The following is a 16,171-nucleotide window of genomic DNA, read 5'->3' on the forward strand; positions in this document are numbered from 1 at the left end:
AAATCCACAAAAGGAGTTCCTTATGAGTACTTTAGGCCCTGAAAGAGTATTTTCTGTATATATCCATGACATCGTATATCCCCATATAACCGTACCTCGGCATTTTTGTCATTTTGATGATTTTAGCTACATTTTTCAATGAAAATCCATACTAGAAGTTCTATCAAAGCACTCTACCCTCTGGAAGAGAAATGTCTATATAGGTCCACGATCGCATAGCCCACATACAACGGTACTTCCCGATTTTCGATATTTTGACGATTTTAGGAACTTTATTCATCGGAGTTGTTTCAAATTTCGTATTTAGAGTTCGTAATGGGAACTAAAGTCTATGATAGACAATTGTCTATGCAGGTCCGTATATCAGTACATCCCTACATTCGGTATTTTGATGTTTTTAGGTACAATATTCACCGAAATTGTTTGAAATTTAAAGTGCCTAATAGGTACTACAGCCTGTGACAAAAAATTGTCTATTCTGATGCCACGGTCGATTAATACAAGCGGAGAGCGACCATCGGCTGTTATGGAGGCCCACACCATCAGCATGGTCGGCGCTTGAGTTCTGGTGGCCAACCGAAGGTGCACATTTTCAGCTGACCTCTTTGGCAAGTAAACACGATTATTTTGTTTGTTTACAAACTGCTGGACAGCGAATGTTTTCTCATCGGAGAAAACCAAACAAAACCAAAGCAACTCTTTAGCTCTTTTGAGTCTATTTACTTTCTGTTGCGGTGCAAGTTCTTGCACTTTTTGGAATTTCAATGGCTTTACCCCGAGCTCATTTTTTAATATTTGCTGGCCACTGCGACGCGGGTTTCGATCAAGTCGCTTCTTTACTTTTCGAACCATTTCTGCTGATGTTGCTGTTTTCTTCTGTCCACTTCCTTGACGTCGGACAACGTTACCAGTATTACGGTAACAAGCGATGGTACGAGATACAAAAGATTTATTCACATTTAAATGCTGGAGTACTCTAACGAAAACCAATTGTGGGTTTCCAGCCAAATATAAAGAAATCACAGTATCACGCATGGAATCCAACACGAATAACTTTTTTTCTGGATAAATCTCACCAAAATGCTTTTGTACGCTTGTAAACAATACAATGAGCTGTCACTGGTTGGCTGTCGGACGAGTGGTTTAGAAATGACAGCAGTCTGAAGTTGGTTGCAGTTTTTTCATCTCACCCTGTACAGTTGCAAACTTTTTAAGAAACTTTTTAAAAGAGCGCAATCATGGTTTTATGAGAAATATATTTAGAGGACAATAATATTAGAAGTTTAATTAATATTTTCGAGGGATAAATAATATTTTTTTAAGATTTGTAAAATCTCGAACTAGTAAGGACAATTTTCAAAGACTCTGAAGGAAATAATCATGGAGACAAATTTCAAAGACTCTAAAGGACATGGAACATCAAGAGTCAAATAGTTTTTTTTCAGTGACCTGGTGGGTTTTAAACTGTTTCGAATGCATCCATTTAAATTTAATTAGTTTAAAAACAAAAATAATTACCAAACTGCAGTGCAGTAAGCTTAATCGAACGGAAAATTAAAAATTTATTATTGAAATTGCCACGAACATTTTAAAAAAAATCAATAATAAATCCGTAATAAATATATTTTTAATAACTTTATTTATTGTTTAATTTGTTTTGAAATTATAATTACAAAATATTCCAATAATATGTGTAGGTATGTATATAGATAGTATGTTTGTTGTTGTTTGTAGTAGTAGTAGTAGTTGTAATAAAATATAAACAAAAATATACTCGAAGTAAACAAAGAGTTTTATAAACCACATGTCGGTGTATCAGCTAATAATTATTTTACGAATTAATAAAAAAAAATGTTCGCAATAAATGCGTCGAATAATATAAATCCTAATAACAATAAAATACAAATTACAAATACCAACACACACAGGCGCTTGTGTATGTGTGTGCCCGAACGTGCATGTATGTATGTATCTACACTCATCCATATTAAGTGAAATATATGTTTAAATTTTTTATTCCTACCAAAATTATAAACCGAATATACTTTGAAATGAATTTATTTATAGTTTTATGCAGATAATAATAGAGGCTTATATATTTTTGTTGATAATAGACAGATAGATAGATATGTATAAATATGTATTTAGGTTATTATTTATAAAGTTTTTAATGTTTGTTTTTTTTCACATTTTTTTGTTGTTTAAGTTTGAACGGAAACAAATATCAAGTGTTAATCCAAGCTAACAAATTTAAATTTTAAATAACATTTCGTTTGTTGTTAAATTATTGTTTTTTGAGAATGGAACGGAAATTCTTCTCATAAATTTTACAAAGATTTACAAATTATACAACAACCCGGTAAAGAGTGTAATTAAAAGCTAACTGTTGATGATGCTTCTGCTGCAGTTGTTGTTGCTTTGCATTTCGGTGCTTTCATTTTCTAATGTAAACGACCATAATTAGGTCACATTCGTATTAGCCTAAGTCGTTTTGATTGCGTATTGAATTGAATTCAAATTTATGTTTGCATTCCAATTGGAATTTTAATCGTTTTTCATTCGTTTGCATTGCCGTTGCTATGCCTTTTCGCTCTCTGGTTGCCCACACATAGGTGGTAGGTAGCTCCACATAAACACCATCCCGTTCGGACTTAGCTACGCGTCAACATGCCATTAATCATAATATTGGCCAAGGCGTTGCGTCTTTTGCGCCAGGCGCCCATACCCTGGGCGTGATACTGCAGCTGTGTGTACCATTGTTTGGTGCGGACATTATCCTCGGCCTAGGGAGAGAAATAAAGTGCGGTAGTTAGTAGTTTAATGTGATAAGTGTGAGAAATTCATTTTTGAAACACTAATAAGCCATAATGTTGTAATCTTGGAGTCAATATTTTTAAGGGCCATTAGAGTTATAATCGCGGATTTTTTGAGAATATATTAGAAGGACCATTATTTTTTAGAATATTTTTCAATCGTAAAATCTTCAAGACCTATAATCGAGGAATTTCAATTTGACCTATAATCGACCTACGACAACAAATTTGCCCTATTTTCGAGGATTTTTAAAGAATATAGAGTTAAATTGTTGGATGTGGTCATTATGAAGGTTAATATTTATAAATATTTTCTAAGACTATCAGAAGAAAATTTTCAGGGACTTTTGGAAGGATATTTTCAAGGATTTTTAGAGCTAAATTATGGATTTTCATATCCAGGTCCCTTTTGAACTTTGGAGATATTTATGGATTCTCAGAGGAAATATGTCAAGGATCTTTAGAGGTAAATTGCGGATTATTTTAAGGAATATATTTTAAAATACAGGGTGAGATGAAAAGACTGCAACCAATTTCAGACTGCTCTTATTTCTAAGCCACTCGTTCCTTTAAAATTATTCCAATGACAGCTCATTATATTATTTACAAGCATACAAAAGCATTTTGGTGAGAATTTTCCAGAAAAAAAGTGATTCGTGATGGAATTCAAGCGTGATAGTGTGATTTCTTTATATTTGGCTAGAAAATCACATGTGGTTATTTTTAGAGTTCTCCAGCATTTAAATGTGAACAAATCTTTTGTGTCTCGTACCATCGCTCGTTACCGTGACGTAACGAGAAAAGGAAGTGGACGGAAGGAAATAGCAACATCAGCAGAAATGTTTCGAAAAGTAAAGAAGCGAATTGATCGAAACCCGCGTCGCAGTGGCCAAAATATGGCTCGTGAGCTGAACATATCGCAATATTGAAAAATGAGCTCGGGGTAAAGCCATTGAAATTCCAAAAAGTGCAAAACTTAGACTCAAGAAAATAGAGCTAAAGAGTTGCTTCGATTGGTCGAAAGTGTCGAACTGCCGAATTTGGTTTTCTCTGATGAAAAAACATTCGTTGTCTAGCAGTTTGTAAACAAACAAAATGATCGTGTTTACTTGCCAAAGAGGTCAGCTGAAAATGTGCATCTTCGGTTGGCCACCAGAACTCAAGCGCCGGCCATGGTGATGCTGAGGCCGCCATAACAGCCGATGGTCGCTCTCCGCACGAACTAATCAACCGTGGCATCAAATGAGGTGTCTCGCTTAATTTCCAGCGCACAATGGCCACCAAAATCTCCGGATACCAATCCGGAAAGCAAGGTTGGTACTAAAAAATACCAAAGTGTCGATCACATCAAGCAAGCGCTTCGCCGGGAATGGGGCAAAATACCGTAGAGCAACATTCGGGCAGCGTGTGACGGTTTCATTGGCCGTTTGAAGGCCATAATTCGTGTCAAAGGTGACCAATTCGAACAAATCTGCACTTATTTTAAAATTTGTTGCTATTTCCGATATTTTTTGCTTTCATTCAATAAAATTTAAAAAAAATGTAAAAAATATGGCGTTTGACTTTGTTGCAGCTTTTTTTTATCTCACTCTGTATAATCGTGGACATTTTTAGGAAAATGTTTTCAGGGATGCCTAGTTTTGCACTTATTGATTTTTCAAAGGACCATAAGAGCTGTGGGCGTAGATTTTTATGGAAATTCAATGATAATTTGAACTAGCCGTTTTCAAGGATAATTTTTGAAGGAGCCATGAGGGTGATATTTTAGGATAATTTTTGAAGGAACATTTTAAAATTTGGTCTGTTATTTTTTTAAGAAAATTTTTATTTCAAGGATCATTTCTAAGGATTTTTTCAAGGATCATTCATGTTACAATAGTGAAATATTTTCCAACTCCGTTTTTTATAAAATACCCCTGTTGCTTTCATATCAAATAACCAAACACTACCCTCAATCCAAGGAAAACAATATTCGTTTCCTTATCCTTCTCCTAAACAATACCATGCCTGCCCCTCGTCCAACTTTCCACTCTCACAGTTATTCAAGTTCCGTTTCCATTTATTTAAATAATCCTCCGATCATAGAATAGATTTTATTTTACATGCCAATGAAGTGTATAACAACATTATGGGCTTTTGGCAACACAACATCGTTTCATCGCTTGCGGGCAATGGTACTAACTTACTTAACATACATATTTATGTATTGCACATGTGTGTGTGTGTGTCTGTGTGCGTGTTATTCTAGTACTTACTTTAAATATGAACGTATCCTTCGATGAGATCTCCTGTATCTCAAAATATTCATCCCAATCAGCCTCACTGCATACCACACATCGATCCAAATACAATGGCTCACGTATCAATGCATAACGTCCACACTTCTCTTTGACCAACAACAATGCGGCTTCTCGTATTCCGGTGTGCTTGTTAAAATTCAGTTTATCTGACATGACTTTTTCTGCCTTGTAATTGGTACTTGGCTATGTGGCAAAAGGAATTGTTGTAGCAACACCATAGCCCATCGTCATCGTCATCCACAGCAAGCATCGTCATCATCATCGCCAGCATCGCCATTGTCAGCATCAAACACAGGTTTGTAGCATTCATATTTGTTGCATATGAACACACATACATATGTAGGTTGGTAGATAGGTCCATGTTTTGGATGTTCGATACGTTCCATGTATTGAATATTGAATAGAAATGGTTATCATTGTCGTTGCCGTTGGCATAGCGTTATGGGCAGTCAGGCAACCAGCCAGCCAACCAGGCAGGATGTTTAAAGTGTTGATAACATAAAGTCCATCCAGTAGCAAAAGATGATGAATAGTTGGTATGGGAGTATAACATGAAAATAAAGAGGGAGAGATGAGGAAAGCAAAAAAACAAAATCAATTGCAAGAAATATACACAAAAGAAGAAAGGGACAAGAACAAAATTGTTCCGATGAAAACCAGCGGCTTGCCTTTTAAAAAAGAAAGAAAGGAAAAAAAAAAAACAACAACATCACTAACAACATTGCAATGCTTCGCTGAGTTTAACGGTTTTTTAGTGTTTCAAATCCTTCCGGGCATCCGCACACAGCACTCACTTTGTCTGTTTTTAGCACTTCCATGCATTCATTTCGTCGTCGTGTGTATCGGCCGCTATCACTCCGGAGAAATAGTTTCAACTGTCCATCAGATGGCTTAGATAGCTTTTTTTTGCACTCACTCGGTACAAGTATTTTTTTTTTGCTCTCTCGGCCAGATTTCAAAGTGAAAACAGAAAAACTATTTTGCGAACGGCCAAGTACAGGTCATTGTTTTCAGTTGCTATCGCGAAGTTTTGTTATATTTTTTCATACCGATTTCTATTTAATATTTGCAATTAGCGGAAATGACCCAAATTATAAGAGGATTGCTCACAGCGGAAATGTGTGTGGGCTATAATGTGTACAGTACATGATGGCACTGTTAATGGAAAAAAGTAGAGAAAAACTCTGATGGTTGGTCTCTTTTTGCATTTGCAGGGGATGCGTTGAATGGAAATCCGGCATTTTTTGTATATCCTCCACAATAGTATGGAGGGTATGTTAAGTTTGTGATTCCGTTTGTAACACCTCGAAATATACATTTTAGACCACACAAAGTATATTATATATATATATTCATAATCAGCATAAAATTCTATGTCGATTTAGCGATGTCCGCCGGTCTGACCGTCTCTGGAAATCACACTAGCTTCTGAACGAAATTAAGAAGAAGTTGATAACATTTTGCTCAAATGTATATTATAACTGTATGACTTTTGGTATTGAAAATGGGCCTTGCAGGTCCACGCCTTCGTACAGCCTCCATATAACGGCACCTCCCGATATTCGGTATTTTGATGATTTTAGCGAGAATATTTACCGGAATTGTTTCAAATTTGGCATTGGAAGTTCGTAATGGATATTACAGCCTATGACAGAAAATTGTTTGTGCAGGTCCACGTTTTCGTATAGCTCCCATATAATGGAACTCGTATTTTGATGATTTTACCAACATTATTCTACGATTTTTTTTCAAGTTTCGCATTTGAATATTGTAATGGTTTATGACAAAAGTTGCCTATGCAGGTCCACGTGGTCGTATCGACCCTAAATAGCGGCTACATTCGGTATTTTTAAGATTTTAAAGGATTTTTTTTTTTTAAATTTTCCAAATTCGTCCCGGTCGAACTTACTTATTTTTTAGGGGATATGATCCTTATTCGTAGAATTTTCAAGGAAAATTTTAAGGATCATACTAGTGGAATATTTAAGGAACATTAGTCATGGATCATAATCGTGAAATTTCGGGGGAATGTTTATAGAGAACCATCAGAGTTTAATCCTGGAATTTTTAGTGAATCATTTTCAAGGGTTATAATCGGAATATCTTTTAAATACATAAATCTTAGCATCTTTCAACAATCGAGGAATATTTTTAAGGATCATTGTCTCCTATTTTTAACGGAACATTTGACTTATGATCGTGGAATCTATTTTGAAGATTTTTTTTCAATGACATAGAATCATGGAATTCTTAAGGAATATTTCCCAAAAACCTTGAATCATTGAATTTTCAGGAATGATACTTAATCGTAGAATTTTCAAAGAAAATTGTAAGGATAATTTAAGGAACATCATTCATAGACCATAATCGTGATATTTCGAAAGAATATTTATAAAGGGCCTTCAGGAATTTTTAGGGAATATTTTACAATGGGTTATAATCTAGACCATTAGACTTATAATCGTGGAATCATTAAGGATTATTTTTCATGGAACATTTGACTTAAAATCGTGAATTTTTAAGGAATTTTTTTCAAGGACATGGAATCATGGAAAGACCAAAGACCTTGAGTCATAGAAAATTTAAAGAATATTTTCAATTGTGGAACATTTAAGGAACATGTTCAGTCGTGGATTTGAAAAAAATATATATTTTTCAGAGGACTTTTCGGTTTAATCTTTTTGGTAACACCGACTTCGCAGTACTTTATACATTTTACTCATATGTTCCATTTGATTTTGATATTAACCGGCTCTTCTCTAGATTTGGGGTCTTCCTTTTTCCGCATATAAAAAACGTCGAACAAGTTCTCCAAAATTTGAAAGATTTTCGGGATTATCAAAAGAATTTTATCTCAGATCCTGGAAAATGTAATTATTCCATATAATTTCGAATAACTCAATGTCCTTTGTTCAAGCTCCCAAAAACCTAGCCATTGTTTGTTGGTGTTTTTCTCTGTTTGTGGAAAGATGTCATCTCATATCTGTTCGATTCCTTTAAACCGAACAATGCCATTTAATGGGAATTCAATTGAAATGTTGTTTTTTTTGTGTGTGTGGTCAAATGAAGCTTTTAATTTAATGCATGTTTCATCTAATTCAATAAAGATTCCAATTTTTATCGTTAGCCATGAATGGGAAAAGATGTCTCCATCTTGAGCTTGAGTTACATAGGTCAGGCAAACATATTCCATACACACACACATATACTTAGATGTGTGTGTGTGTGTGTGTGACCACTTGAATTACATTTTATTCACATTGTATGTGACGACAGGGAAGATTCAATATCCTTTGCTCCTTATACACCATACAGACACAAGTATCATTTCCTTTGTCCAAGTACCAGAAGAGAGACCAACCGAGCCGAGCCAATAATGTTGGACAACCAAAAAGTGGGAGAATCAACAACATGAGAATTTCTTTATACATACATATATAGATTTTGGACAATATGTGCCTTTGATAGAGAATGACATTGCTTGTGGTCTGGAGTAGTGGAGGAAAAAATGCTAAAGTCAAAGAAGAGTTAAATTGTAACTTAATTATTGAAAATCTTAGCAAGGCATTCAAGATTGGTAGCACAAAGTGTAAGTTTATATTGCATGCCGTACTTAAGCCATGAGTGGGTCATGATTAGAACATTTCCAATAACAAATCAAGTCAAGTGGCACCCACGTTAGCGGAAACTAACAAAAATATAATAAGTTAAAAAGTATCAGTCTATTTTGCCGCCAATTGTATAACCTTATATTTTGACATCCGTTATTATTATTCCCAATTTTGAACTTTTTTGGGGGAATTTCCGAAAGAGTTGGCCAATATTGCCCAACTCTTTTCCGATATAAATCTGATATAAATATTACAACGGGTCAGATTTGGACGATATCGACTATCATCTTGACTTCAGATATGTAATAATTTTGATATATGCGTGAGGTGGCAGATGTAGTGAACCGAAGTATTCTACTTCATCAATAATTATTAAATAATTGGAACGTTTATTTATTTATTTGAAAATGTATGCGAACGATTGTAAATAATAATGTTAACTTTCAGAAGAAGTGGATCGATATATCTCTTATTAATAGATCAGTTAAAAAAGAAGCTAAGTTCAGCCAGGCCGAACTTTTTTAATCCTCCACCAGTCGGTGCTGCATATGTATTTTCTTGTTATATGCTGTAGTAACTTTTCCGATCTTCAAAAACGACATTTGAAACAATTTCGGTGATTAAAGTCGCTAAAATCATCCAAATACCGAATATCGGGAGGTACCGTTATATGGGGGCTATACGATATCATAGACCTATATAGACAATTATCTTCCAGATGGTAAAGTACTCATAAAGATCTCCTTGTGAAGAATTTCAGACGACTCTATTAAAAAATGTGGCTAAAATCATAAAAATACCGAATATCGGGAGGTACCGTTATATTTAATAATTCTCCTTCAGGAGGTAAAGTAGTCAAGAAGAACTGCTTTTGTTGATTTTAAGGCAATTTCATTAAGTAATGTCACTAAAATCATCAAAGTACCGAACATAGGGGGTACCATTGTATGGTGGGGGGTATGTTCTGGGGTAAAGGATTCAAAAGGAACTCCTTGTGTAGAATTTCAGACGTTTCTAATAAAAAAATTAGCTAACATAAAAATACAGAATATCGGGGGGGTACCGTTATATGGGTAGTAAAGTACTCATAAAGATCTCCTTGTGATGAATTCCTTGTGTAGATTTTCAGACGTTTCTATTAAAAAATGTGGCTAAAATCATCAAAATACCGAATATCGGGGGTACCGTTATGTGGGTGGTAAAGTACTCATAAAGATCTCCTTGTGATGAATTCCATTGAAAAATGTAGCTAAAATCATAAAAATACCGAATATCGGGGGGTACCGTTACATGGGTGATATATGTTATCGTGGACCTATATAGACAATTCTCTTTCAGGGGCTAAAGTAGTCTCGAAGAACTCCTTATGTTGATTTTAAGACAATTACATTAAATAATTTCACTAAAATCATCAAACTACCGAACATCAGGGTACCATTGTATGGTGGGGTGGGTGTATGCTCAGGGGGAAAGTACGTACAAGGACCTCCTTGTGTAGAATTTCAGACGATTCCATTAAAAAATGTGGCTAAAATCATCAAAATACCGAATATCGGGAGGTACCGCTACAAGGACCGATATCGCGGCCGATTTAGCCCATCTACGAACTTGCTTCAAATCTTTATTAGTTTCGACTACAGCGTGATTACAAAAGACAGACGGACAGGGCTGATAAAGAACATTATTATTTCGATGAGTTACAAACGGATAAACGAACTTAAACGGAATGACGAACTTATAAAAAATGGGATGTGGGATGATCTGAAGCATATTTCGCATTTTATTTGTTTTGTTCAAAATTGTTCAAAAATTTGACCCGTTGTGGGGAAGGTACCATAAGGAGCGGTCTGTCATATTCCTTTTTCACACCTAGTCTCATGTTGATGGAAATATTGAGATTTGCCAACTTTGAAAATAGTCCGATGCTCATTTCGTGTTTTATGACCTTCGCGGTAATTCGAAATTTTGACCGCTTTGTGGGGGAAGTACTAGAAGGATCTGATCGATATCTACCAATTTCACATCAGATCTTGTGTAAAAATATTGGGATGTGTGAAATTTGAAGGGAATCGGATGTTTATTTAGTATTTTATAAGAGTTATAAATATTAAAAGTTTTAACCGTTCGTGTGGGAGGTACATGATGGAGTGGCCCGATATTGTCCATTTTCGCACCTGACATAGTACTGACACAAATATCCCGAATACAAAGTTTGGATAATATTTGATGATCCTAAAAAAATTATTTTCTGTGCAAATAGTGAACTTTAGTCCATTTCCGAACTCGAACAAAGTTTGAAAATAATATTACGATTTACAAAGTTTGAATGAAATCGGATAGTTCCTTCGAGAGTTATTGTGCGCACCAGATAGCTAGACAGACAGACGGACGGACAGACACCCCTAGATCGACTCCAAATGTTCTGAAACAGATTTGGCTCAAAGGGACTAAGGGTCTAAAACTGGCACCGACTAAGGGTCGACGAGGCACGTTTTGGCCTCTGTAGCCATATGGTTGAGGGTATAAAAAAGTCTCAAAAAATAATAAAACGTCTCTATGACCAAATAACAAAAACTTCACATAGAGCTTGTCACACACAATATTAAATCGGTTGGGGATGCGTCTGAAATACATACTTATTTTAAAACCTTTTGTCGGAAGTTTTTCTAGCCTCGAAGAAACCTAATTATTTAGAAGGCAAAATACCCTTCGCAGATCAAACCTTACCTCCATAATATGTACAAATCAAATCAACCCTCCCATCCCTTTCCACTCACCTTGCCATTGGTCACCAACATTGCATTGGCCGATGTCAGCTTAATGGTGCGGGCTTTCTTCCAATTACTGTCGGTCGGTTGGGTATACAACAGTTTACCCTCCATGACAAAACGCACCTCGTCATGATTCCATTCCAGCACATCGATGGCCATTTTTCGTAATTTTATATTAATCATATCAATCTCACACGAGGCCCTGCGATTCGGGCTGGAGGAGGAGATGCGACGCCATAGCTTGGTGGGAACATCTTTGGCCTCTTGATTAATGTGATTCAAATGTAATTCGATTTTTTCCTGAGCCTGTTTGAGTAGTTCACGGCCCTCCAAATGGGTGGGCGTTACCTTGTAGAGTCTGGCCAAGAGCAGGGGATATTTAGTGACACGTTGGACGGGGACCTGAAACACACAAACAAACAACTGAAATTATTGGAACACTTTGGCGAGCAGTAGAGGTACTTACCATCAAAAATGAATTCAAATTCATCCGCCTCAGCACGGCATTTTCCATTTGTGAGACCTTCAGGAAGATTCTCAACAGCTCCTTGTCCTTCTCCAAATTGGCCAGTAGCAGACTAGCCCCTGCCTGGCGTACACAATAACTTTCGAATGCATGCAACATTTGCGTAGATTCCAGGAATATTTTACCAATATTCACCGTAAGCAGATCATCGTCACCCTGTTCCAGGGCTATGTCGAGGGCATCACGCATCCGCTCGGCCAGAGCTTGATTGTTCTCAAGCAGTTCTTCGGTATTTAGGAAGATTGCAGAGAGTTGCTCCTGGGTGAGTAGACCGGCCACCAGCATTGGGTGGCAGAACTCTTCCAAGATTATTTGCAGATCGCGGCCATATTTTTCTTCAGTTTCGACAATTTCCGTTAGAATTTCTTTGCGCTCGACCCGTTTCTTGCCACACTTGCGACAGACGAGTGGTGCAAAAATTATGCCATCCTCACCCAGCTGGGTTTCCACGGGACCATCACAGTCTTCGCATAGATGCAGGGGACTGCTGCGTTGTTGCGGCGAATGTGTCGAGGATGTGGTCGATGAAAACGATGAGGTAATGGATGAATTGTGGGAGGGATTCAGAAATTTACTCCTTGAAGTTTTACTTGTTTCCGAGCCCACACCGGAGTCATTGCGTTCGATGTCACTCGCAGACGAGGAGGAGGTGTGTTTGTGCCTCAAAAGGCTAAAGTTATTGCCGCCATTTGTGGGTGGAGAAAGCGAACTCAGATTACTTTGGTTATCCTCGGAGGAATCACTTAAAACCGAAGAGCGAGAGCTGATGGTGTCCAAACGTTTGAGTTTGCTTAGTTTTCCCAAATCGCTGAGTGTGTCTGAAGATTCCTCTTCAATAATTATGGGATTGGAACAGTTGAGGGGAAAATCGAAAACTTCTTCCTTCACCACACCGCGTTCTTTGGCATCAACCAAATATGAGAGTATATCATACTTTGAGGCCCCCTCAAAGATGGAACGTGCTGTTTTCTTTTCCAATTCGGGATCATTGAGTGGTGGAGCCGTCAATGGCAGCGGTGGTGGAACATCGGAAATTTCCTCATAGATGGGATCACAATTGTGACGTATTGATTCGTATTGATGTTCATCGGTTATAAGATCTTCTGTGTTTGTGGACAGTTCGATTTCCTGGAGCGTGGCATCGACAAGCATTTGATAGAACTTGGATTTGGTTTCGGGCGAACCAATATCATCATCCAACATGGAATTTATTTCACTTGAACAGCTCTGATAGCAATCCGATTCGTTGGCCTCAAAATCAAATAGTTCATAATTATGGGCCGAGGCAAAACTATTGGCCGAGCTGATGCTGCCACGATTCGAGAGGCGCTCCTCATCTTTGGTTACCATGGGGACACTGAGTAGATTGCCATTGGCCGATGGACTGACAGTGGCATTTTTCGCCTGCTGCCTTTCTTCGCGTATGCGCTTGAGCGACAGGTCTATGAGGCGATTCATGTCATCGTTATCTTTGGTACCGCTCATATCCAAGGTAGTGCGTGACTCCTGGAGACGTTTTAGGGAGTTTTCGATTAGCTCACAAACTATGTCCATTTCCAGGCCCTCAGCCACCTGATTAAGCATGGGATCTTCCAGAAGTTTGCCGATAAAGGAATTGGCATCAAAGCCACCAGAGGTTGTGGTTGGAGATCGTGGTGTAGTGGGTGGAGTGCTCTTTTTTATTTCCAGCGGCATTTCCTTGAGCCCATCCTTCATTTTCTTGGAACGTTTCAGATCCTTTTGGGTGTCACCCTCACGTAACTTACAAATGTGGGGTACCAAGTTACGTTTCACGGCCTCAACGGGATTCCGTAGGATTTTCAAAAGTTCCGCCTCATGCGGCAACCAATCTGAGGTGACTTCGTGGGATGACTTGGTTTTTGTGTCGCCCTCTTCATCAGCCTCCTCCTCTTCCACGGGTGAGGGTGAAGATTCAATGTGACTGGAAGCCGAAGAGGGTGAATTGATCGAGGATGTGGAGGTGGATTTCTCTTTGTCATAATCCAAACGTATTAGAGTTTTACCCCTCTTTGTGGTACAGCCAGTGGAAGAGGATGCCGAACTACAGCTGCTGGTCATGGAACTGGTTGAGGTTGAGGACGTGGAAGAGGCTGAGCGTTGTAGATTGATGTCTACTGTGCCACGTATGGGTATTATGGCCCGAGTACTGGTGGAGGTGTTGGTGGTTGCGTTGTTGTTGTTGTTGGTGGAAGATTTGCCCTGCTTCTTGAGTAGATTGTTGAGCTGATTGTGTTGTTGTATCAGCTCATCTTCACTGCCACGGGGACTGCTTACATTTATGGTCACCGTGTTGAAGGTATTCAACATTTGTATGCCACCCACTTCTTTGTTCGATGTTTCGTCATTCACCACCACCGATGATTGGTACAGCGGCGTGGAGGCATCATCACAGCTCAAATTCATGGTACTGTAGCAATCATCGCCTGTGATTAGTATGGAAGTTTTCTTTTGTCCATACTCGGCAAAATCGTTGAGTGTCGATAGGTCGGTAACACTGTAATGTGACGAAGTTGAGATGAGGCTATTTGGGGTTTTGGGCGAGTTGGGCGCCACAGCCACGTCGGCGATGTGGGCATCTGTGTGGGTGATTTTTAGGCGATGTACCTCAAATGAGTTGCCGTTTTGGTTAAAGGGTGCCACCCGGACCACAGTACGTTGTGGTTGCTTGGCTTTGGTCGACAGTGGAGTGGTTGTTGAAACCACGGAATTCCTTGGGCTTGATGAGGGTGTGCCGTTGTGGTTGGCTTTCAAGTGCCATTGCTCCTTGGAATCTACATTGATTTTTGGCATCTCAGTGCTTATAATGGTGGTGGTGGTAGTTGAGGTTGAGTTGGAGGACATGTTGCCTGTTTGTTGTTGTCTTTTATTCCCAAAGCTGTTAATATTTTGTTGAAAACTTTCCATGGCATCTGGCGCTGAAGCATCTTCATTCAGTGGCTTCTCCAAATGAGCAGCCTTAGGTTGTGTTGCATCTAACTTCCGTACTGAAATTGTGGAGCTACTGTTGTTAGCCGTTAAAGGTGGTGGTGGCGGAGGTTCGCGTGGTCTTTCAAGGGCTGGCAATGTGAATAAATCTCGGCTATCTAGGCGATTGGAACGTTTGCGTAAAGCCATGGTGTCTTGGAAATTCAATTCGCAGCGTTTGCCTCGGCCATTGTTGTTGGTGTTGCCGTTTATTTTTTGATTTACACCAGCCCTTTCAGTTGGAATGTCCTTCAGGTCTTGGCTAATATCTGGCTTAATAATGGCAGTTTGTTTGTCGTTGCCATCGACATTGGCAGTTTTGGCGTTGCTGTTGTTGTTGCTGCTGCTGCTGTTCAGATATGTCATTGAGTTTGGTTGCCTTTCGCTTTGCGAACGTCTGATGGCTTTTCGTGATTGTGTCTCTTTTGTTAGTTTTATGCCAGAGCCAAATTTATCAGTTTGTTCCTCTTCTTCTTCTTCGGCTGCTGCTGCTATTTTTTGAGCTGCTTGAATGCGAACGCCTTGGGTGGCAGAAGTTCGCCTGTTATCAGTAACTTCTGGTGCTGCAAGTGGTGTTTGCATATTCTTTTTCGTTTTCTTGGAGTTGCATTTTTGTTTGGTTTTGACATCAGCTCTCCTCTGAGCATCTACCCTAAGTACATTCTCGGCATTGTCCAGGGCATCGTCATTGTTGTTGCTAACTATCGTTGCCTCTGGAGTTGTTGATTTACTTGCTCCTACAAAAAAGAGGAAGAAAAGGAGAAGAAGGATATTTTTTCAATTTCAAATGTTCAGTTTTTTTTGGGTAGGTGGGAAGTAGATGGTAGAGGGGAGGGGTGTGTGGGAGCTGGTTGTTTAAATGAAAACAGATTAAGCAAAACGGCACTGCCAAACGAAGAAAGAGGATTATTATTGTGGTTGTTTGGCTTTAGAATGCTGGTACTTATAGAACTTAAGTGTCATTCCAAAGACTGTGCTAATGGATGGATTTGATTTGTTTGAAGTATTGAAAATTGTTGTTTGATATCCTATGGCCTTTTTATACCCTCCACCAAAAAAGGTATGGAGGGTATATTAAGTTCGTCATTCCGTTTGTAACTCATCGAAATAATCATTTTAGACCCAACAAAGTATATATATTCTTGATCAGCGTAAAATTCTAAGA

At 38.3% G+C, this 16,171-nt stretch overlaps 1 protein-coding gene across 2 annotated transcripts in view; it reads right to left on the bottom strand.

Annotated features, from left to right (window-relative positions):
- Positions 1–1,620: 1,620 nt before the first annotated feature.
- LOC101901776 (serine-rich adhesin for platelets) overlaps positions 1,621–16,171 on the bottom strand; it is a 446,297-nt gene continuing 431,746 nt past the window's right edge. For both annotated transcript variants that reach the window (XM_059131315.1, XM_059131316.1), the window contains exons 6-9: positions 11,962–15,743; positions 11,502–11,897; positions 5,069–5,296; positions 1,621–2,783 (exon numbers count right to left, since the gene is read on the bottom strand). In XM_059131315.1, the coding sequence (XP_058987298.1) occupies positions 2,652–2,783; positions 5,069–5,296; positions 11,502–11,897; positions 11,962–15,743 (4,538 nt within the window). In that variant the 3' untranslated portion in view covers positions 1,621–2,651. The remainder of the gene's footprint in view (positions 2,784–5,068; positions 5,297–11,501; positions 11,898–11,961; positions 15,744–16,171) is intronic.

The sequence above is a fragment of the Musca domestica genome, unplaced genomic scaffold (assembly GCF_030504385.1).
Source record: "Musca domestica strain aabys unplaced genomic scaffold, Musca_domestica.polishedcontigs.V.1.1 84, whole genome shotgun sequence".
NCBI classification, from domain to species: domain Eukaryota; kingdom Metazoa; phylum Arthropoda; class Insecta; order Diptera; family Muscidae; genus Musca; species Musca domestica.